Source organism: Metopolophium dirhodum, chromosome 1 (genome assembly GCF_019925205.1).
Source record: "Metopolophium dirhodum isolate CAU chromosome 1, ASM1992520v1, whole genome shotgun sequence".
NCBI classification, from domain to species: Eukaryota; Metazoa; Arthropoda; class Insecta; order Hemiptera; family Aphididae; genus Metopolophium; species Metopolophium dirhodum.
Window position 1 is genome coordinate 108,954,381 of NC_083560.1, and position 24,026 is coordinate 108,978,406.

General features: G+C 34.1%; 1 protein-coding gene and 1 pseudogene across 1 annotated transcript; both read right to left on the bottom strand.

The window, feature by feature from the left end:
• Nucleotides 1–5,620: 5,620 nt before the first annotated feature.
• Nucleotides 5,621–8,500, bottom strand: LOC132933837 (uncharacterized; annotated as a pseudogene).
• A 7,381-nt stretch (nt 8,501–15,881) lies between these two features.
• On the bottom strand, nt 15,882–16,553 carry LOC132934166 (uncharacterized). The gene has a single exon (XM_061000440.1). The coding sequence runs from the start codon at nt 16,545–16,547 to the stop codon at nt 15,882–15,884; it is 666 nt and encodes a 221-aa protein (XP_060856423.1). The 5' UTR covers nt 16,548–16,553.
• Nucleotides 16,554–24,026: the final 7,473 nt, after the last annotated feature.

A 24,026-nucleotide genomic window follows, 5' to 3' on the forward strand; every position in this document is an offset into this window, starting at 1 on the left:
CGTCGAGTGGTAATTCTAGCTCGTTTGTCGGTGCCGCCTGCACCAATTCTACCGTCGTACTAGGTACAGCGATTGTTCACATTAAAGATGCGTGGGAACAAGTACATTGCGTACGCGTACTGCTCGATAGTGGCTCGCAGATTTCCGCCATGACTAGTGATTGTGCAGCGCGGCTTGGACTTTCGAAACGTCGTTACAAGTCTGACATCGTAGGTTTCGCACAAAGTCCTGTGTCCCACGTTCAAGGTATAACCCGCTGTCAATTTTCGTCACACGTTAAACCAGATTATTTATTCCCGTCTGTTGACTTAGTTGTTCTAAAACAAATTACCACTGCCATGCCAGCTACTCGGTTACCAGCGACCGTGCGTCAACAATATCAACACCTTCGACTCGCCGATGACAAATTCGACACTCCGTCTCGCATCGACGTTTTATTCGGTGCGGATATCCTACCAAGTCTGATCCGCCCACACGCGGGTGTGGAACATCATTCGGGTTTACCATCGGCCCTTGACACTCAGCTTGGCTGGATAATTTTCGGTTCATTTTCTACTCCGAACAAGTCACCTCCAGTCACGCTGACCACCGCAGTCGCTCCGCCCGTCCGAGCTTCGCAGTGGAACACCGACAAATTTGTTTATCATACCAGCCTTCAACAGACTTCGTCTACGAAACGAGAAGTGTTGTCCGTCATTGCCCGCCTATTCGACCCCATCGGCGCCCTGGGACCAATGCTACTGTGGGCAAAGTGTTTTATGCAGCTTTTGTGGAGCAAGAAACTCGGGTGGGACGATCCGATGCCTGACGAGTTGCAATCCATGTGGCAACAGTTCTGCACAGAATTACCACTTGTGTTCGATTTAAGCCTACCACGTCACATCGAAGCCACTTGTCAACAGGACATCCAGCTGCTAGGCTTCGCAGACGCGTCGATCAAAGGATATGCGGCTACCATTTACCTTCGTCTCGTCGATGCCGCCGGCAATATTTCTGTAAAATTCATTACCTGTAAAACTAAGGTTGCGCCTTTGAAGAGCTCGACCGCCGACGAGTCGCTATCGATACCACGCCTAGAACTGTGCGGTGCTCTGTTATTGGCCCGTACCCTTCACCATGTGCATTCTGTTCTGTCCAGCGAAGTTCCCGTATCTCGTTTGCGAGCATGGTCAGACTCATCGGTCGTCTTGTCATGGTTGACGTCGGACCAAAAACATTTCAAGATCTTTGTAACAAATCGAGTTGCAAAAATAAGTCAATTGCTACCTGGTTGTATGTGGAGTTACGTCTCGACCAACGACAACCCCGCGGATCCAGCTTCTCGTGGACTGTTGCCGAAATCAATGTTGTCCTCGTCCATCTATTGGAACGGTCCTGACTTCCTACGACTTCCCGAAGACCAGTGGCCACAATCGAGATTTATTCCGCTCACACCAGACCAGCTGCCGGAGACCCGACCGAATGTCATCACGACGTTGGCCGTCAATGTTCATCCGCCTTCACTCGAATTTATTGACCGATTTTCGTCGCTCGGTAAAATGCTGCGTGTATTGTCATACATATTGCGCTACCTGTGTCACCGTCTACGTCGACAACCTGTCCGCGTCGGTCCAATCACGTTTACCGAACGGGAAAGATCGTTATCGATCGCCGTGCAACGCACACAACAAGTTTATTTTTCAGACTTGAGAAAAATGTTAAAAAATGAATCCATGATTTCGCCGCCGTCCCTGGCACAACTAGCACCTTACGTCGACGAAAAGGGTATCATTCGAGTCGGAGGCCGTCTTCGCTTCGCTAGTGCCAGTCAGGACGCGAAGCACCCGATTTTGCTGCCGCGATCCTCACACCTCACCGAGCTGATTATTCGCCACTACCACCTGTCATTTCTGCACGGCGGCTCAAAATTAGTACTGTCAATGTTAAGCCAAAAATTTTGGATTTTGTCGGGTCGCGCTGCGGTTCGACGTGTCATATTTTCGTGCGTTCCGTGCACCCGTCACAAGGCTGTCCGCCCTCAGCCGATGATGGCAGATTTACCGTCCTACCGGGTCCAACCGCATCGACCTTTTTCGCACGTCGGGATGGATTACGGAGGCCCGTTCTTCGTGAAAGAACATCGCCGTCGGAATGCGCAATCAGTCAAGGTCTACTTAGCATTATTCATCTGTATGTCCGTTAAGGCAGTCCACCTCGAAATCGTGTCGGATTTGAGCACGGAGGCCTTCCTTGCAGCCTTAGACCGTTTCGTCGCCCGTCGCGGCATCCCGTCCAACATTTATTCGGACTGTGGGACAAATTACGTCGGCGCCGCGCGCCAGCTGAAAACGTTGTTCCGTGATGCCAAAGTTCAAGATCGTCTGTCATCACATCTGACCTGTGCGTGGCACTTCAACCCGCCCGCCGCCCCACATTTCGGTGGAATTTGGGAGGCTGGCATCAAAAGCACCAAATATCATTTCAAGCACGCCATCGGTCAACAGGTGTTGACATATGAGGAGTTCCTCACCTTGACCACCCGCATTGAGGGTATTTTAAACTCGAGACCAATCACGCCAACATCATCCGATCCGCACGACTTGAGTGCGCTAACGCCCGGGCACTTTCTGATAGGACAGCCGCTTCAAGCTTTACCCGAACCTGACCTCACCGACGTCCAAATCAACAGGCTGAATCGTTGGCAACTCATTCGACAGTGTCATCAATCCTACTGGAAACGGTGGTCACGTGAATATTTATCTACACTACAAGGACGACACAAATGGTTCAAGTCATCTCCGAATTTGACGATCGGTGACATGGTCATCGTTGAGGCCCCCTCTCGACCACCAACTGAGTGGCGTCTCGGTCGTGTCACCGAGGTCCACCCGGGATCAGACGAGGTTGTTCGCGTCGTGTCCGTGCGCACGCAGGACGGTGTCTACAAACGTCCGGTAGTGAAACTTGTGCGTTTACCAGTCGAGCCCTGATCTTATCCTCATCTCCCAAGGTCCTCATTGTTTACTATTCTTTATTTTTTTTGTGTGTGCAACAGTCACATTCTCGTTCATGTTATTTATTTATTTGTCTATTGATGAGTGTCAGGTACAATGTAATTTTTTTTAATTATTATTTATTTCCATGTTATCATGTATTTTTTTTTTTGCACCGTATTTGTTGTAATGTGTATGATCTGAACTTCAACGTCCATATTCATGTTTGATGATCTCTTGAAAGACGCCCTGGTCTTTCAACGCGGGGAGGAAATGTTGGGTACACAATCGGCCGTTCGTATTTCCGCGCGGTTGTATGCGATATGACTAGGTCATAATGTTGTCACCCTGCCGCCCAGCCGCCGAAAAGTGTGCGAGCGAACTTTGCACCTCCAGAGTGGGGACGGTCTCGCCACAGTCGTGCCTCCAGCGATCCGCACCCGCCGCCATGCAAAAGTCGTCGCTTCTAAGCCGTCTAGGCAACATGTTGTTTTTCCGCCGTCTTGGCACTTTTATTGGTAAACCACATTTTTAATCAACGCGATCCGGTGAGCCTTCGCTGCTCACGAACTCATCGTGTATGTACGTTTTGTTGTTTTCTTCGCGTTTCGAGTTCTGGCCGTCCGCGCCGACACCGCGGCTTGATTTATTGTCCGCCGCCCGTCCGAGCTTCGCAGTGGGACCCCGGGCCGTGGTTGCCCACGTGTTTGCAGATTGAGCCGCCCGTGTTCTTCTCATGTCGCGCCGTGCGTAGTGCCGACAACGTGTATCGCTCGACCGCCTGTGTCGTGATACAACACCGTTTATTAGTTTTTCCGTCGCTCGCCCGACTCGCTGTGCGTTTCGAGCCCTGCTCGCTTCGCACCCACGTGTTCCGCCCGCCCGTCCTACGCAGTGCGAACCGTGGTCAAGCCATTTTTTTGTTGTCGTTTGTGCCGCGTCCCTACGCCGCGACAATTAATGTTTTCGCGTGACCGTTTCGCGATCTCCCTCTAACGGAAATACGAGTTCGTGTCCGCGTCGTCCAACACCTCGTCTTTACGTTTTGTACGCAGTGTCGTCGACCCATTCGTCGAAAGCGACGGGAGTGCAAGTGACGCCAGCCCCGATTGCCGCCCGCAGCTGTTGCAACGCTCCACTGGGTCAACTGCCGCGCCATCGTCGTGGTATCATCTTCCGTCCTTATCAGGTCGTACACACGCGATTTATTTGTCAACAAACACTATTTTCTTTTGCATTTGTATTATTTTTTTGTTTCTTGATTTATTGATTCACGCGATCGTATGTGATCGCGCTTATAATACTAACCCTAGTCAGTAAGAGAGTCTTTTGCAGAACACCACAATAAATTGTTCTGCACCATATTTATCGACCCATTGTTGTTATTGTAATTAGGTACCTCTCATTCATCACCTTAGCACTCATACATCCTAAAGATTTGAACCTAGCTTTAATACAGTCCACTTTCGATCTCTCACTCTCCCCTCCTTACAGGGCTATCGACAGGTACCTACGACTTAAGTAACTACACGCCCGACGCATAACGTGTTGGCCGCCGTCCGTGCGCGCACGTATCCGTCACCGGCTTTACAGGTGCAGCCGTCATCCGCACACATATTATTAACATAATACATGATTTTAACTTACGAGGTAACCACACACACATGGGCTGTTTTGAAAGATTTAAAGTTTTAAAAAGGTCATAACTTATACTTCTTAATAAAAATATCAATAAAAGCCTCCGGATGTCCAAGAATCTAAATAATATTTTTACCTTTAAACTGTATAATAGGTCAATTCACTCTAATTTCCGAATGTAGGGTAAAATGTATTATTGTAAATGTAAAATTTGCCATTTTGTACATTTGTAAAATGGAGACAACACATGCAAGTGTGGAATCCTCCTGACATATTTTTTACTAATATAACTGAAAAATCCAAGTTTTTATAAGGGTTTCTTTAACCTGATAGATAAATCTAAAATACTGAGTTAGGAGTATGTTAATTCAAATAGAGAAAATTAACTTTTGAACTTGTTAATGCTTACCTTTACAAGTTTACTAAATCTGGACTACTGTAATTCAGTACTTGGGTAATATTGAATTTATATATAATACTATATTTATATTAATATTTATTATTTACTATTTATTGAAACGGGTGTAAAAACTAATTCCTAACTATTCTGATAAATGTTGAATAAGTATAGACAGAACATAAAAAATACAACACAATTAGTTACATAAGTAGTATAATAGGTAATTTTTCACTATAACTAAAACATATTATATCTAAGTATGAAAGGTAATTTATCTAACAATATAAGACCATGCTTAAGAAATATGTTATGTGATATAAGTGTAGTCGATTAGTACAGTAAATACTATAATGCAGTAAAACAGTGTGCAGATGATCGCTTTTTAGTACAAATTACACTACAACACCATTATGGAAATACATTAACTTGTTTTTACATTTTCAATACATGTATGAATTCAAAAACACTCAAATATACATTAAATTGATAGAAAATAACCTCAAAGGTAAAAAGTACTTAGGTACCTATGATGAATAAATATATAGATAGATAGTTTCCATACTACTATAGTAGATGCATGAAATGAAGAATAGATTATAAATAATATATTTTAAGGATATGGTCCAATTTGACCAACAACATAACCATCATTTTGATGTCCAGTTCTCCTTAAAAATACCAAAATGTCATTATCTCTATTGAGTTGCTGAACATTTTCTCGGATGATTCTGGTTGTATTTTCTCTTCCTGCTCTTGATCGCATATCTCTGATCTGTTGAATTAAATAAATAATTTATTAATTTAATTTGTAAATGAAATGCCATACACATTTCAAGAACATTACTTGTAGGTGTCTTTGATGTTGTCCAAATTCTACAAAAAATTGGTTTTCAATTATAACCAGCCTTTCTGTAAATAGTAAAGATGAACACAAGATATTAGTATGTGATAATAAATTGCAAATTATAATAACATTTTGCATAGAAACAAATCAACACTAGCCAATAAAGACATTAAGCAGAACATATAAAGTAATTAATACCAAAGGCGGGCATGCAAATGAAAATAGTAAGTTAGAAGTTAACAGTTTACAAACCATAAATGTAATTTGATAAGTTAAAAGTTAATATAGAAAAAATATTAACTTAAAATGTCGGTTAATACCACAATTGAAGGGTAAATACAATACAATACATTAACAAAGATTAGTTTCATGCTGTACTAATATTTATATCAAATTAATTATTAACAGCCTCATATGAACACAGTACTCACTAAGTATAAACAATTTCTCAAAGGAAAAATTAACGTCAGCCTACAAAACCAGTTGTAGGTGGTGACATAAGCAGTTTTCAAAAAAAAATAAAAATAAAAATGATGTATTTCAAATACATGAATAACTTACTTTTATTGTTTGCATATGACGTTGATTAATCTATAAATATAGCACAAACATAGAACAGTTTAGGAAAAAAAAACAAAAATAATAATTATGATGTATTTCAAAAACATGAATAACTTACTTTTATTTTTTGTGTGACGTTGATTAATCTTTAAATATAGCACAAACATAGAACACATAAACATAGAACACAAACATAAAAACATTTAGAACAAGAATGTAACATAGAGATTACTCATGAGAAACTATTTAAATAACTCACGTAGGAAATCCCAAATGTTAGGGTGGGCACCCATTTGTTTCAGTAAAGTAGAATGGAACGATTCTAAATAATTATTTGTCCGGTGATCTTCTCCAAAGACACTAAATTTTTCTGGCCCAATTTGTTCAATCCAAAAACCGCGGATGTAATTATTTAAAAAGTGTTCGATAATAATTTGGATTTCAGGAAACTGTCTGGCATACCGAACAATGGCATTGTATCCATCTAATACACATACATTTGGACACAGTGGATTGTTCCTCGTGGCAGGCAAGTGAGGAAGAGCTAAGACCTGATATATCATAAAGTATTAGACTAACAAGTAACATTAATTAATATATAAATTTAATAGTCACCATTCTAAAAATCCTAGCTGCTTCTTCATGCGTTCGGATTAAATTTAGTATATTATTCAGTTTTCGATGGCAGTATCGTACAATAGATTGGGTGTAATGGAACCAACAACAAACCAATCTGCTTGTTGGAAAAATGTGTCCAACTGCATTCATCGGTGCTCTTTCATAGTCACAAACCGAATTCTGTCGTAATCCAAAGGTAAAATGTCTCTAATAATTGTTAGTACACCACAATACGTCTCTTCATTCATACTACCCAAAAGTACATAAACCATAGGAAATGCCTAAAATAGAAAAAAAGTAATGTCAAAATAATATGTGCTGACAACAGTGAGAATCAATACTTACAACACTATTAAATACTATTTGAAATGTTAGTAGACATTTCAAGTCTGTTGGGTGACTAGGTACAGTTTTAAAGGTTTCATCAATTCCAACCATAGTCACAGTGTTCAAATCTTCTCTGTACAGTTCTATTGCAACCCTGTTTGCAAATACAACTCCTACACTTCTTCCATTGATGACTACCTCTTGCTGGAAAAATCTTCTAGGTGGTACTTGCAATGTTTGAGAGTAGGCAGGATATTGTGGATTATTCAATGTTTCGGCAAGTGCATGCATGTCTTGTGGTATTGCTGGCCGTTGCAAACTTCTCATCGCACCTACTCTTCTGACAGCTTGTAGATGTGTATAATTACGAGCGGCCTCTGCATGTCTTAAAACAACACAAATCAAAATTAATATATAGTATTAAAAAGAAAATATGTTCGTCAAAAATGTTTAAGTGCAAATAAGTTTATGCAGTATGAGTTAATGAAATACAACTTACTGGATAATTTCATTGTTGTAAATGGTTCTTACAGATGCTGTTGTATTTGTTGGGTCAAGTCCTTTATTACCGATTGCTTCTCTTAAGTATGGAACATGAAAGTCTATATCGTCGGCCCGATGATTATGAGGATTAATAAGTGAAAGTCTGTTGTCCATAATATCTCTATTTACTGATGCCGTACCATAACACATGGGATGTCTTCGATTTTTTTGCCTCTCACAAACTAGTGAAATTAGTTAACTAAAATTTCGCGTTTGTAATATTTATATTTTAAATTGTCTACGTAGATCGTTGAGTTACGACGAATGCCGGGAAGTGTTCTATATGTTTCTGGCGGTACTCCTCCAACTATGACATCTGCAACTACAGCAATATCTTCTTCTACAAGGGGTTCTTCATCTCCTTCAACGGGTACTTCCTGTTCTTGTGCTTCTCCAGGTATTTCATCTTCTTCTTCTCTCATGTCAACTTCATGTGCTTCTCCATCTTCTTCCTCATGATGGGGCCCAATCTCAACTAAGGGCATTTGTTGAATATAGTCATGATCTTGTAAAATGACTGCTATATCCGGAACACCAACTTCTTCTTGATTGTGTGTGGTTGGCTGGAATAACATAATCGTGATCTCTCAGCGCCATTCCAAAACGAGGTTGCTAAATAAAATTGAAAAAATATTTAACAATCAAAAGGTATATATATATATATATATATTATAAATTTTAGGATCAACTTAAAAAAACCGTATCTGAATATTGCAGTTGAAGACAGGTGAATCAGGGTTGGTCTTAAAAAAAACCGTTTTTAATTGTCACAGTTGAAGACGACAGGTATACTGATTTATAAATCGTAGGTAAATCAATCTATAGAAAAAAATTTTAATTAGTTCTAGTAGCACAGATATGATAAAATATCTAAGCAATATAATTATTATTGGTTACATTTACATAGTAAATTATTAATTATTCACTTTATAAAAACTGAATATATTAGTTAAAAACATAGATAAATCATAGTAATCAAAAATTCAAGACATTTTTTTTTTTAATATTCACATTTAAAACACACCATTTATTACCTAACTAATTGAGTTACATAACTTTTACATGGTGTGAAAAAACTAAAGGCGCATATATGATATAATTCAATCCTTTAAGGTTTCGTTAAGACAGGAAACAATCTTTGATTTAGTTTTTGCGATTGGACCATTGGACACAAACTATAAATTAGTTTAGCCATTATAAGCTTAAATATATTTGATATAATATCAAAATAGGATATAGCATAATTATTATATTCTTCCAAAAAATAACAAAAAAAAATTCCATCAATTACCGTCATCGAATTTCAGACAATATCAAATATTTATTTTAAAATAATATATTGAATGCAGGTTTATGTAGTACTTTTACAGTTCACACATACTAAAATTAAAATTAGTAAGCAAATAACAAACATTTTCAAACAGGAATGTCTAAATAATTTAAGGCAGAAAGCACTGTTTAATTTAATTTTGTTCGGCTAACAATTGTTCTAACACAACAATACTACAGCAATGAAGATCAATTCAAATTGGTAATCATTAGAGTTGTAGATATTTGTAAAAAAAAAAAATATTGTAGTTGTTATTTTAAGTTAATTTGTTTACATTCAAAATTGAGAATATTTCAACATTTTCAACTTAAAAAAGGAACTGAAAACCCCAATTATTTTTAAAAAAGTGACAGTTGCACACTAGTAGTCCAATATTATAATCCTATTTCCCCTAGAATTTGTAGGCTTAAACAACACCACATCAAAAATTGATCAAAATATGCGTAACCATGTACTACAAAAGTATTTCTGCACTATGTGTCATAAAAACAGTTATCCCAACAATGGCCATGTTTACTGCTTAAAATACAATTTTTGAGAGTAGCATTCAGTATTGTCAACTCTGTAATTATAGACAATTATTGTAGAATTTTTATAGTCTTGTTATAATCAATCTGGACAATTTAGTAATTGGTATGATGTCCAAAATACTGGTATTTAATGAAAATGTATTGAACAGTGACAATAGAAAAACAATGATTAGAACGTGCCTATCGGATGTCGCCCTGACTAAAAAAATCCAAAATTTACTGTCAATATTCAATAATAGAAAACTCCAAAATACAGGTACAAGATTTGTATCATATGATTGAATATTGACACTAGATGTTGCATTTCTTTAGCCAGGGTGACACCCGACAGGCACGTTTTTCTATGGTCACCATAGAAGTTCAATACATTTTTATTATAAACCGATGTTTTGGGCATCATACTAACAATTGAATTGTCCGGATTGATTATACCAAGGCTCAAATTGTTAAAATTTATCATTACCAGAGTTGTTCATTGATAAAAAACAACAAACATTATACCAATTAGGTATATAAAATGTATTCATTAATATTTTATTTAACTGTAAATTCTACTATTTAACTAAAAGTTTTTTTAATAGATTATTGTCAGAGATAGAATAATGAATTTATATGTATCTGGCTCAATGACAGAACACCTACATATAATACAAAAAAAATTATTATTATTTATAAAAAAAATATCTATACATTAATTAGTTTTGGTCTTTGTAATACTTGTGCCCCATTTTTATTTAAAAATATCTAGCATCTGAAAACAACTGGTAATTTGTTGTTTGTCTAAGTTTGTAATTATGAATAAATTATTTATTATCTATTTAATAAACAATTAAAATCAGTTAACTACACTAACGAAGAAAAAGTTTATGATTTTATTCATACACTGGAATTTAATTTTTACAAACATAACAATATAACATGTATTGACACCTTTTACTTATTCAATTACTGTAAAAGCATATAGTAACATTATTGTTCTAATATATACACAAACAATTAATATAATAATCATAGGTTAGCAACACATATTTAAGAAATTTTAATAAACCAAGTTTAAGGTGATAGATTCTTAAGGTAAATACGAATGAATACACTTTGTTTCTAAGACAAGGTATAAGTAGAAAGATACTATATGTAATTGCTATGAACAAATATGAATACTTTCAAGCACATCGCCAAACAGGTGTATTACAAACCATTCATGTACCTCAAACTCTTTATTGAAGTAAAAATTTAAAAGTACAGGTTAAACTTACGTTCAACTAAGTTGATTCACAGAAAAAATAATTAAAATAGTTGAACTTTCATACAACGTCGAACAGGCATGTGCAATCTTTATTCAACTATAGTAATTACAACTTGGTGTTATGTACAAACGACTCAAATGGCGGTTAAATAACGGACATTAAAGTATTAAACGGTCATTAGTCACGATAGTCGGTTACATAAATAAATAAATTACGGATAAATAATTGTATGTATCCAGTACAAGGGGACAAAATGAATAAACACAAAATTCGTACCAAGACTGTTTCAAGCTCATACAGTTGGTACTTTTTTTTTTTTTTGTTATCACATTTCTTATCACACCGGGAGAACTAGTAGGTACCCGCGGGTAGCCGCCGCGAGTCGCGACTGTCGCGGCCACACTGTTTTTACGTGATTACTGATTCCTATGGACTGGTGTCCAATGAGCGATTGCGGCTTTGCGACTATGAATTAGTGGCGGTTCCAACTTCCAGGGGGAGGGCTGAGGGGCAGCAGCCCCCTCCCCGAAATTTCAGGAAATCTTAAATTATTATTTATAAAATAATATAAATTACATAGGTACTATACGGAAAGACGGCATTCAAGTATTTTCACATCCGGTTGTTTCCATAACCAAGCAATATCACAAAGATACAAAACGTGTATAACGTCATGCCTGTTAGTATCAATATTCTCATATTCACATTGTTATCAATCTTGTCTGTCGTTGTTTACCTTTTAATTATATTTCCAACATATTTTCAGTTGCAATTATTGGCTCGGTTGGCACAGTTGGTAACATTATATTTTCAGTCACGGACTCCTTTTGTGTAGAAACCTATTATCGCGTGAACTTACATTATCTTCTTCATTACAAATCGATGCTTCTCCTTCGTTTGTAACATTAGTAATGCTCCTATTATTAATAATAAATTATGATGATATTATATTATAGGTATAGTACTAATATTATGTTTTAATATGAAAATATGTATTGGTATATCAAACTGTAGACATATAAATTAATTAATTAGTTTTTTTCTGAAAAATATTACATTATTAGGTGTTATATTCCAATTTCCTCCTAAGTCTGCAATGAATAAAGAATTTATAGAATTTAAAAAAATATAAAAAAGAAAGAGGTAGGCTACTCGGAGTAGACCACCCCTCATCTACTAAAAAAAACAAATCAAGATAAAGAAGTATTTATAAATGAAGGAGGTTTATATAGACTTATAATGCGTTAAAATAAACCGAATGCAGAACCATTTCAAGACTTTGTACAAGACGTATTGTTACCAAACATTAGAAAACAAAAAGCTCAAAATTTAAAAAATAAAATATTTTAAGACAAATATTCTTGAGTATGTGCACGCCCACATATAATGAGTCAAGCCACGCCACATGTCACAACCCAATAGTTCATTTTAATAGTGTGAAGTGTGATCCACCGTCGAATGACGTTAAACCGTAGGTAGGTATTGGTGTTAAATAAGTAACACGTAGATTACGTATACTAAGATTACCGATTTATTAAATTAGATACTTGTTGTAACTATGTACCTATATAATGCTTTTATAAGTTGATATTAATACTAAATATTTCAATTAAACACAAAAGAATTAATGTATATATAATTGATGTAATGAATCTATATAAATACTGACACTGAGAGAGGTTCTGATTAAAACTATATGAGGCTCTGTAATAAACTATAAAAGATGCTCTGACCAGTAACGCGGGTGTTACTCTTTCGACCTTACACGACTGCCGTCCGCCGGGCAAGGCCCGCCGCAACGGTCCGTCCAGGCCTCTAAGAATGTGCTGACCCAGCCCTTTCGGTCACGTAGACCATCGTGAGAACCGAATCGGTCACACACTCGTCTTACCCCGAGTCAACACATTTATCCCTATATATATATTACATACATACATATATATACATACATACATACATACATACATGCATACATACATACGCGTGCATGCATATACAACTTACCCACAGCGTTAAACTGGAGCAGTCCCTGCGACCTTATTTACTACTCCATAAATTTCTTACACTACGGGTACACCTAGTTACAATACCGCCACATGGTGTCTATAATGCTTAAACTTACTTAGTTTATTCTACACTTAAGGCAATACAATTTTTTTTATACAAACTTAAGGGTTAACTTGTTCATTGCTTGGAATATTATCCGTTACCTCTGGACTATACATTTTTATGACCTGGTTCTTAAACTTAACAACAACTATACTTATGGTTAGAGTTATGAATAATATAGATATGTACATAACTGTAAAGTGAAATTCAACTTTAAATATAAATAGAGGTTCCAATGACTTACGTTGGAGGTTATTTATTTCGATTGCCTTATGTGCTAAAGAGTTTAGATTTTTTATTTGGTTTAAGTTTGAAAAATTTTGGGGTAATACAGATGGTAGAATCTCTGCTAACAGAGAGATTACACTGACTTTTGGATTTTCTGGGATTACGTCTGCTTGTACATTTCTAATGTTTTTATTTAACGGTACGAGTACAGAATTTTCCGCAAAAATTTCACGTGACAATGAGGTGGTCAACCTACCCACGCCCGAGATCTCCATGGTATAGCTTTGCAGAGGTTCTGAACAGGTAATCGTACACGTGTGTGGTTGTGCATAGTACTGTTATGATCTAGCAATTGGGCTAACTGCTTAGTTCATAAGTTGCAGGTAGCAAGACCCTTGGTAAAGGATTTCTCAGGTAGGTTTGACAAAATAATTAGACTTGTTGAAAAGTTAAGTTGTTTATTAAATTTCTTCTGCATAAAATATTCTAAGTCCAATTTGACAAGTTGTTATGTTGTCTCTCGCGAAGGTGCTCGTCTGTACTATGGTGAAACACGTCTAATCTACAGGCCGTTCGGGTCTGGTTTTATAGGGCCTCTTGCTCTCCCACTTCCCCCTAGTCTATCGATTTATCTGCGGATTTCACAGGACGTTGTTCAATTAATCATTGATACATTCCCACGTCTGGTTATTCCGACAATCGTATCCTGTTATCGTATTTGCGATATATGTCATACGCCATCCGTTACTTTCCAGATACTATGCATTTCATACATATATATATATATGCATATTCCATAACAATATTTAATTATTATATTCACGCATTTAAGGTGAGATTGTATTACCTATTGTAATGAGATAATTAAGATTAAATATTTAATTGTTATATTCATATATTTAGAATTGAAGGTGAGATTATAGTAATGAGATAACAAGATTCGCATTGCCCTCTCAGTATCCTCCCATAGGTTTTCTATTTGCAGATATGACTTTGATTAATGTGCCATTGTTTATCTAGTTTTTTATGTTGCCAAATGTAGCTGAAGGCGGAACGATCACAATAATATATTATGTGTATTATTGGGTTCGTTACACCTCCCCTCTTAAAGTCATATTTTACTGTCTAAACATTAAAATGTGGCTCAATTCTTAATATTCAGTACAAGCACCTTCCCTAATTTACAATTTTACATTCATAAGTTGTTACAATCATGTTTACAATAATTATCATTTTACAATTACATATTTGGTTACATTATTTCGTTATTGTTTTCAAAAATATACGTACAATCCACAATATATTTTTGTTACATTGATTTTCAACATTAAGTACAATTTATCAAAAAATTACATTATATCATTATTAATTATTATCTATGTTAGTTTAATTTAATAACATATATATATATATATATTTTTTTTTTTTACAATATCACTTATTTTAGTGTTAGTATTTATAATATCATTGCTTAAAGCTAATACAATATTTTCTTTTTGTCTACAATCTCCAACACCGTGTTAATTACATTAATTAATAAATTTATAATCATATATATTTTCTTTTTACCTTAGTTCTATATTTTACCTTTATTTCCCACATGTTTTCTTATGCATATATTTTATTATATATTTTTACTCCTTGTATATATATATCTTCCATTTTAAAATTTCTAAATTCTTTTTATCTAATTTTAGTTTGTTAATCTATTCCTCTTTATTTTTTTTCTTTTCTACAATATCGTTTGAATTTATCTTATTTACTGCGGACCTATCACCCAAACATACTATTTAATCAAAGTTGTGTTTGTGGTATAGATCAGCATTAAAATGATTTTATCTTTATTTATCCTTAAAAATTTTTTTTTCTTTATCTTTATCTTGTTAATTCAAGTTCTTGACGCTTACCTTACTATTTAACGAAAGTATAAGTTGACGTCAAGACTAAATTAGCAAGATATTGAATGTATACTTTTCTTATTGAGATTTGTTAACTTCATTTGAACGATTGTATGATCCATTCAAAAGTTCGTTTATATGCACAACTCTTAAATGTATCACCAATTGATCAAATGTCTATATATATTTTTTTTCTTTTTTTTTTTCTTTCCTGAAGAGATTATCTCGCACGGAATATAGTATTGTACCACTAATCAAAATGTTATATATATATTTTTTTTTTCTATTAGATTACTTGGCACAGTACTACATTCCAATCCGATTTTTATCCGAATTGATTTTCATTTTCTATTTCGGAGATTTTTTATTTTTTTTTGCATGGGACATAACATTATTTCACCGATCATAATTTAAACGTATCGATCAACTGACATAATGCTATTTCCCCCACCTAATTTTAAATTTTACTTTTTCCTCTGTAATTAAATTAATTTTAATTTTACCATAACATACTTATTACAAAATTATACTCATATTATTATATAATAATTTTTTTTTTTCTATAACTAATCTTATCCTGTTAGATTGACCGTCTTACAAAAACAAAATTTTAAAAAAAAATTCATTTAATTATTATTAATTAAAATATTTTATTAAATTCGCGTATCCTTGTTTCCTCAAAACCATATTGAATATACACTTCGTGAACCTCACGTCCATTTTCGGGTCGTGAGCGTAAGTCATTCTATGTTTTTTTGGACACATTATACTGTGAGTTTCCTCCAAATTCAACATTCTACCATTTTTCCCAAATGAACCTATTTCATATTTAAATATAATTTCTTTTGTCTTTAGTTTTTCTAATTTAATTGTAAATTCTTTTGTAAGATGTTCATCATAACAAGTTATATTCAAAATTTCAAATTTATCTATTTCCATTCTTTGCAAAATGTTCCTATCAGAATGCCCATTCCACACTACTATTACGTTTATTTTATCTCCCATTGAAATATATCTTTCAATATATTCTGGTTTTAAATTATTTAAACTAGAAGTCATACTTTTTTCGAGTTGCGCTAAACAAGCCTCCTGTAGTACCTGTTTACAGCTTAGTATCCGCTTGATTTCCCTTTTGGCCAACAGTAATTCATGAACTTTCATTTCTCTTACTTGTTCATGAAGTGGCAAAAGTAGCGGTCTCCCTTCTAGCTTTCGAATTTTGCACTTGTTCAGGCTGTTCGAAATTGCTCCGGATATTACCACTATACTCGTTCTATTCATCATGGTGAACTCAAAATCCATGATTACGAATTTGACTTCCTTTCTATTGTAAAATTTATTATTAAATTTTAACATTTATATCATATTATATTATTATATATATATTTTTTTTTTTTTTTTATTATTATTATTATTTCTTATATACTTATCCTTATAATGATTGTTAATATTATCGTTTATATTTTATAGTATATCATTTTAATACTTAACTTACATATTATATTATTTATTATGTATTAATTATATTTTACTTTATTTGCGGTAATACGCTTTTTCCTTTACTTTGTTCCTGTTCCACTTGAATAACACCTTTAGCTGTGTTACTTGCGGTTTCCGCATAAAACTTACTTTTTCCCATTCGTACCATTTCATACCGAGGTTGCCTTAACGAAGTTAGTTTACATTTATATGTTATATATATTACAAATAGTAACATTAATGAGAATACTAATAATCCTATCGTTAGATACAACAAATAGTTGCGCTTATCGTTTATTATGTCCTGTCCCGACTGTTTTTCTATTTCACTATCTATCATGTTCTGTACCTCGTCAAGTGAATGTGCTATTTCGTGAATTTATTCTAGTTTGTGATTATCTTCCTTAATTACTAACCTAGGTAGGTTTATATTTTTTATTTTACTAGGAATCGTAAATACTAAACTTCCCGATCCTATTTGTGGAATAAAATTTACGTAGTATTTAGATTTTATATACTGGGTCGGATTCAAAATTATATCATTTCCGTATGTCCTGCAATCTGGAGTCAGTGTAATCAATCCTTGATTTTTTATCTTTTGTATATACGGTTCCGTATTTCCTATCTTTCCCACCTATTAAATTAATCGTACAAAATTTTTGTAAATAATATGTTCTAGGTGCATTTAACACTTTATCTAATCTAATATAATTATCAGATAATTCGCATTTTATTTGAATAGTTTCGATATAATTTTTCTCATAGTCCAAATTTGGAATATAAAATTCGTCATCTACTTCTCCCGTGATATTAATAAAATCCAACTGTCCTCTGAATTTTAATTCAATTATTTTTCCTATTAGATTTTCACTATCTGCCTCTCGTCCATTGAGCGTTATTGCGATCAAAAACCTATAATATTATTTTTATTTATTTATCAATTTATAATAATTCTATGTTAGCTGCGCCATGCTTTATTAGTATATTATTAATCTATTAGCAACTTTATTACCCTGTATACTCTATTCTACAGTTATTTATCTTATCTATACTAGAATTAACTCATAATTGCTATATATTTTATTACATATTTTTATTTATTTATTGTTTATTATTATTTTTTTTCTAAAGACTCGTGAGAGTTATTTCCTCCCTCTTTTGAACGTCGCGTCGTGCTGTAGTAGTTAATGTTTGTACCAAATACCTGTACCTCTCTTTCCTTACTAATTTATAATATTTCAATATATTCATTATTATTAGCATCTTTATTACTACTATCATTCCTAATAACACACACACTATATATACATAATTTGTTTCATTTTTTTCTCGATTACATGCAATTGTTTCATTCTTTTTATTTCTATTATTGATTTCGTTATTAAAATTTTGTGACCCCTTATTTATATCTGATCTTTGGTCACTTCCTGTCGTATAAAAATTAGAATTAGAATTTTCTTTTGTTTGTACTGCGTGCGTAGTACTATTTACTACGTTATCTGAATATGTGTTTTCAACTTCCTCTAATCTCGTAGTGTTTTGTTCTATTGGTGTGCTCGTTGTTATTCTATTCTGACTTTCGCTCATTTCCGTAGTACTAATGTGACTGTCATTTATAGTTGTATTTTCTGTAGTTATTTCTCTTAACTTTTGGTCAGTCCTTTCTGTTGTTATCATGTTATTATTAGTTGATATTGATTTATTATTGTTTTCCTTCTCCATATCCATTGTTTGATTTATTATTACATAGTAATCCATTTTTCCTACTTTAACTTGCTCGTCTGTGCCATTCATAGTTTTCACATGTATGGTACATGATTTCTCCAAAAGATACGTATATTCTCCCAAATAACCAACATTATCAGTTTTTTGATATGGTGTATTACATATATACTGTAAGGATTCTATATTACATCCCCCATTCCGGAATTGTGGTACCACTATCCTATCATTTTGATGATTCGATACTCCCACCATTCCTCTCTTAACTTCGAGTTTGTCATGAAAATAGATTTTTATTTCTGATATTCCTTCATATTCTGGTATATTGTCATTAAAACTATTTGACACTCCTTGAATTTTGGTCCATAACCAACACAACCTATAATATATATATATACTATTTATCATTTCACTATGCTACGACGTTCACATCCCACGTCGACTTTTTATTATCAGCATTATGCTATAAATACGATTCGTATTATATTAATTATTTCTACATTATCTCAATATACTGTTTCTATTATTATTTTATCGTTTTATTATTTATTTATTATTATAATACATAACCAATTATTTGTGGTATATTTAATCATTTTGTTCGTTATTTTTATCATCGTTTTCGTAATATTTTTTCACGTCGTTTTTGTGTATCGTTACTTTTTTTCGATTTCGTGATATAACTACGTTTTCTGAATCTAATACCTCCAAAATTTCGTATGGTCCCTTCCAAAATGGACTTAACTTATTCCTTTGAGTATGATCTTTGAGTAGTATTAAATTCCCTATCTCTAACGTTTCCGTTTTTACTTTTTTATCATAATATTTTTTACTTTTTTCTTTACTTCTAATTAATCTCTCCCTGGCTATGTGATGTGCTTCCTGCAATTTTTGCTTTAAGTCATAAACGTAATCGTCATAATTATACCTAGGTTCTGGATTTGATTTCAACTTAACTGGAATATTAATCTCCCTACCATACAACAACGCGTACGGTTGATATTTCGTGGATGTATGCTCCGTTGAATTATATACGAACATTGCGTAAGGTAACAGCTCATCCCAATTGTCTAAACTTTTGCTCACATAGTGTCTTAAGTATTCTGCTAGCGATTTATGACTACGTTCAAGTGCGCCGTTCGAAGTCGGGTGATAAGAAGAAGTCTTAATCTTATTAATTTTTAACAACCTGCATACCTCTGTAAAAGTTTTACTAAGAAATTCGGTACCTTGGTCTGTCAAAACTGTTTCTGGGATACCATGTATACAAACAAAATTTGTTACAAATGCTTTAGCTACTACGTTCGCTGTATGACACTGTAAAGGTGTACCTAAACTAAACTTTGTCAAATCACATTGCATTGTCAATATATAGTTGTTGCCTAACCCCGTTGTAATTAATGGTCCTACAATGTCTAAAAATATTTTTTCAAATGGTTTTGTACTCGTTGTGGTGATAACCATCGGATATTGAATATGTTTGTTAGTATTTTTATTTGTTTGACAAGCTGCACAGTTTTTTATATACTCCTTCACTTCGTGTTTTAAATTTGGCCAATTAAACTGTTTCTTTATTTTTTTCATTGTTCTAGTAACTCCACCATGCCCCCCTAGTTTCGAATCGTGGAATTGTTTAAAAATAATTAATTTCTCTTCCTCACTGAATTCGAACTTGGTGCAAATTATTATTTCTATATTTGTATTACGAAAAATGTATCTTATCATTGACCTAATTTTAGCCCAATCTAGTCCGTCTTGTCGTCCTAATTGATTCATTGCTAATTTAGTTAACGAATGTTTTTCACAAAAATGTTTAAGATTCAATAATGCTATGTGCACGTTTTCATACGTAGTTAATTGTTTTTGTTTTGTTTTTGTTTTGTTTTTGTTATTAAAAATATTATGTATCCATCCCCATTTTTGAATTTTACTACGTCACCCAAATCTTTATTAGATTTCAACTTTTTGTCACGCCCGAATCGTGTTTTTAATTCGTAATTAATACCTGATCTAAAATTATAATATTTTTCTATTTCCGATACTATACTATATTCTGACGGTGAGTCTATTAACTCACCGTGTACTTCTTTAACATTTTTATTACTAATTATTGTAGTTTCTAATTTTTCTAGAAAGTTCGTATAACTTTCATCTTTAATTTCGCTAATATTATACATTCGCGATAGTGCATCAACATTAGTGTTTAATTTTCCCATTTTATAAATTATTTCATAATTATATTGTTCCAGTTCGATACGCCATCTTGCTAATCTAGATAACGGATCTTTCAAATTAAATAACCAAGATAACGGTCTATGGTCTGTTAGTATTGTAAACTTCCTACCATACAAGTACGGCCGGAATGTTTTTACGCCGAATATAATCGCTAAACATTCTAATTCTGTAGCTGAATAATTACATTCTGCTTTATTTAAAGTTCTCGAACTATAAGCTATTGGTAAATCCGATCCTACTGTACCTTGAGATAAAATTGCTCCTAATGCTTTACCACTAGCATCTGTCGTAAGTATAAATTGTTGTGTAAAATCGGGATATTGCAAAATTGGTTCTGAACAAAGTATTTCTTTTAATTTATCAAAAGCTTTCTGACAATTCTCATCCCAATTAAACTTTACATCTTTTCTCAATAGTTTCACCATTGGATTAGCTATAGCACTATAATTTTCTATGAACTTGCGATAATATCCACTAAGCCCTAAAAAACTTTTTATTTGCTTAACGTTCTTAGGTACTGGAAAATGCATAACAGCTTCAACTTTCTTTTTATCTGGTTTTATACCCTCATCTGTAATTACATGACCTAAAAATAAACATTCCCGTTGTAAAAAACTACATTTATCTGGTTCTATTTTTAGATTATGAATACGTAATCGTTCAAATACGTTAATTAATTTATCATTATGATCTTGTAAGTTCTTTGCATATACTATTATGTCATCCAAATAAACTAAACATTTAATTCCTATCAACCCTGACAACACATTCGTCATCATTTTTTGAAATGTTGCTGGAGCTGAGCTTAAACCCATAACTAAACGTTTAAATTGATAATGACCTTGTCCCGTGGAAAAAGCTGTAAGCTCCTTCGAATCTCTTGATAATGGAACTTGAAAATAACCTGACTTTAAATCTAATAGACTAAACAGTTGGCATTGCCCCAATTGGTCTAAGATTTCCGTAATATTTGGTAATGGGTGAAATTCATTTAAAGTTACTTCATTAAGTGCTCTAAAATCTATAACTATTCTGAACTTTTGTTTTCCCGAGGCATCCTCCTTCTTCTTTACTAGTATTAGAGGTGCATTAAAAGGACTCATTGATCTCTCTATAATTTCGTCTTTCATCATTTGACCTATTTGTCGTTCTATTTCGTCATGTTGTGAAAACGGTAAACGGTACGGTTTTTTATAAATTGGTTTTAAATCCTTAGGTACTTTTATTACATGTTCTGCTGCCGTTGTACACGTAAGATTATCCCCCTCTATATGAAAAATATCTGCGTAATTTTCACAAATTCTTATTATTGATTTTCGTTCATCAATATTCAAATGCTCCGTCCTAATCAATGTTTTTATTTTGCTCGCGCGGTCAATGTCAATTTTGTTGTTATATGCTACGTTATCGATGTGTGCTACTATGTCATCCTCGTATGATATTTTACGGACTTGACCTACATTGATACTTTGTGTCACTTCCGATATATTCAACACACTTATCGTTATTTTTCCGTTTCTAACTGTATTATAAATATTCGCGCAATATACATCTGGTGATAACTCTTGTTTATTAATTAATATATTTTTATTATTCATTGCTTTATTTGCGATATCTATTTCCACTACTGTTTCCGAACGTGGTTTTAAAATAAAGCATACACTGTTTTCGTTTTCTACTTTATTTTCATTTATTGTTATCGTATTGTTAGCTATATCTATAACTGCGTGATTATCCATCAAAAACTTGTGTCCCAATATGCCTTCTCCTTCTATTGGAAACGTTTTGTTTACTACATAAAATTCTGTTTCGAATGCTGTTTTATTTATTATTAAATATATTTTTGCTTTACCTATTGTTGAGACTATTTTTTCATTAATACCTTTTAAATAAATCTTGTCTTTTTCGTTAATTTCTGTATCCCCCTTTAGTGCATTAATTTTAATGATATTTAATTCCGCCCCCGTGTCTACTAATAATTTAATTTGTTCTTTATTAAAACTAGGTGATTTTAAAGTAATGTGATTTTCTATTAATTTAGTTGTGATGTGAAAACATCGTTTTGTGGCGATTGCATTATCTCCTGGACAAGCCTGACGCCCACTGGAACTTGCCCTTTGGAATTTTTTGAATTATTTTTCTCGTTTTTCTGTTTTGTAAAACAGTTCGAAATTTCATGCCCTATTTTGTTACAATAACTACAATGCAAATTCTGAACACCCGTATTGTTTCTATTACTATTACCACTTCCAGAATTACGCGTACTATTATCACGATTGTTGTTATGTGTATTTGCTCGGTCGTTTCCGCTTGATCGACCGTTCGTTTGCCAGCATTCTCTTGCGATATGATTTGTTTTCCCACACGTGTAACAACCAGTGTTACTTCTATTCTGATTATTACCAAAATTATTTCGCTGATTATTATTTTCGTTATAATTTTGTCTATAATTGTTACTATATCCGCCGCGATTATTAGAATTACTGTATCCTGTACGATTACTGTATCCGTTACGATTATTATTATCAAAATTACTGTATCCGTTACGATTATTATTATTAAAGTTACTGTATCCTCCACGATTAATATTTTTATTAAATTTATTATATCCGTAATTATACCCATTTTAGTAGTATGAAAATGTATGTTCTAAATACTGAGCCCTTGATCCCGTGATCCCGTGATCCTTGATCCTTTATCATTGTTGAAGACTCTTGATCCTTGATTGCGTACGTACGCGACGTTACCCCACCCCACATACCGCATCCCACTGATCCGCCGCCGATGATCCCGTACGTGTGTGACGTATATTTACCCCTCCATGTATGTTCTAAATACTGAGCCCTTGATCCCGTGATCCCGTGATCCTTGATCCTTTATCATTGTTGAAGACTCTTGATCCTTGATTGCGTACGTACGCGACGTTACCCCACCCCACATACCGCATCCCACTGATCCGCCGCCGATGATCCCGTACGTGTGTGACGTATATTTACCCCTCCGACTCTACCGAAACATATTTTGTATATTTACCCCTCCACCTGAACCCATATACTCATCACGTGACCGATACATATTTTGTATATTTACCCCTCCACCTGAACCCATATACTCATCACGTGACCGATACATATTTTGTATATTTACCCCTCCACCTGAACCCATCTACTCATCACGTGACCGATACATATTTTGTATATTAACCCCCACCTCCCCACCACCTTCCGATCCGTTATGTGAGCTACATATATTTTATCAGTTATCAATTACACATTTATCCTGTAGACTCTTAGATATTATACTTAACAACAACAAATTAAAATACCTATTAGTGAATAACACACA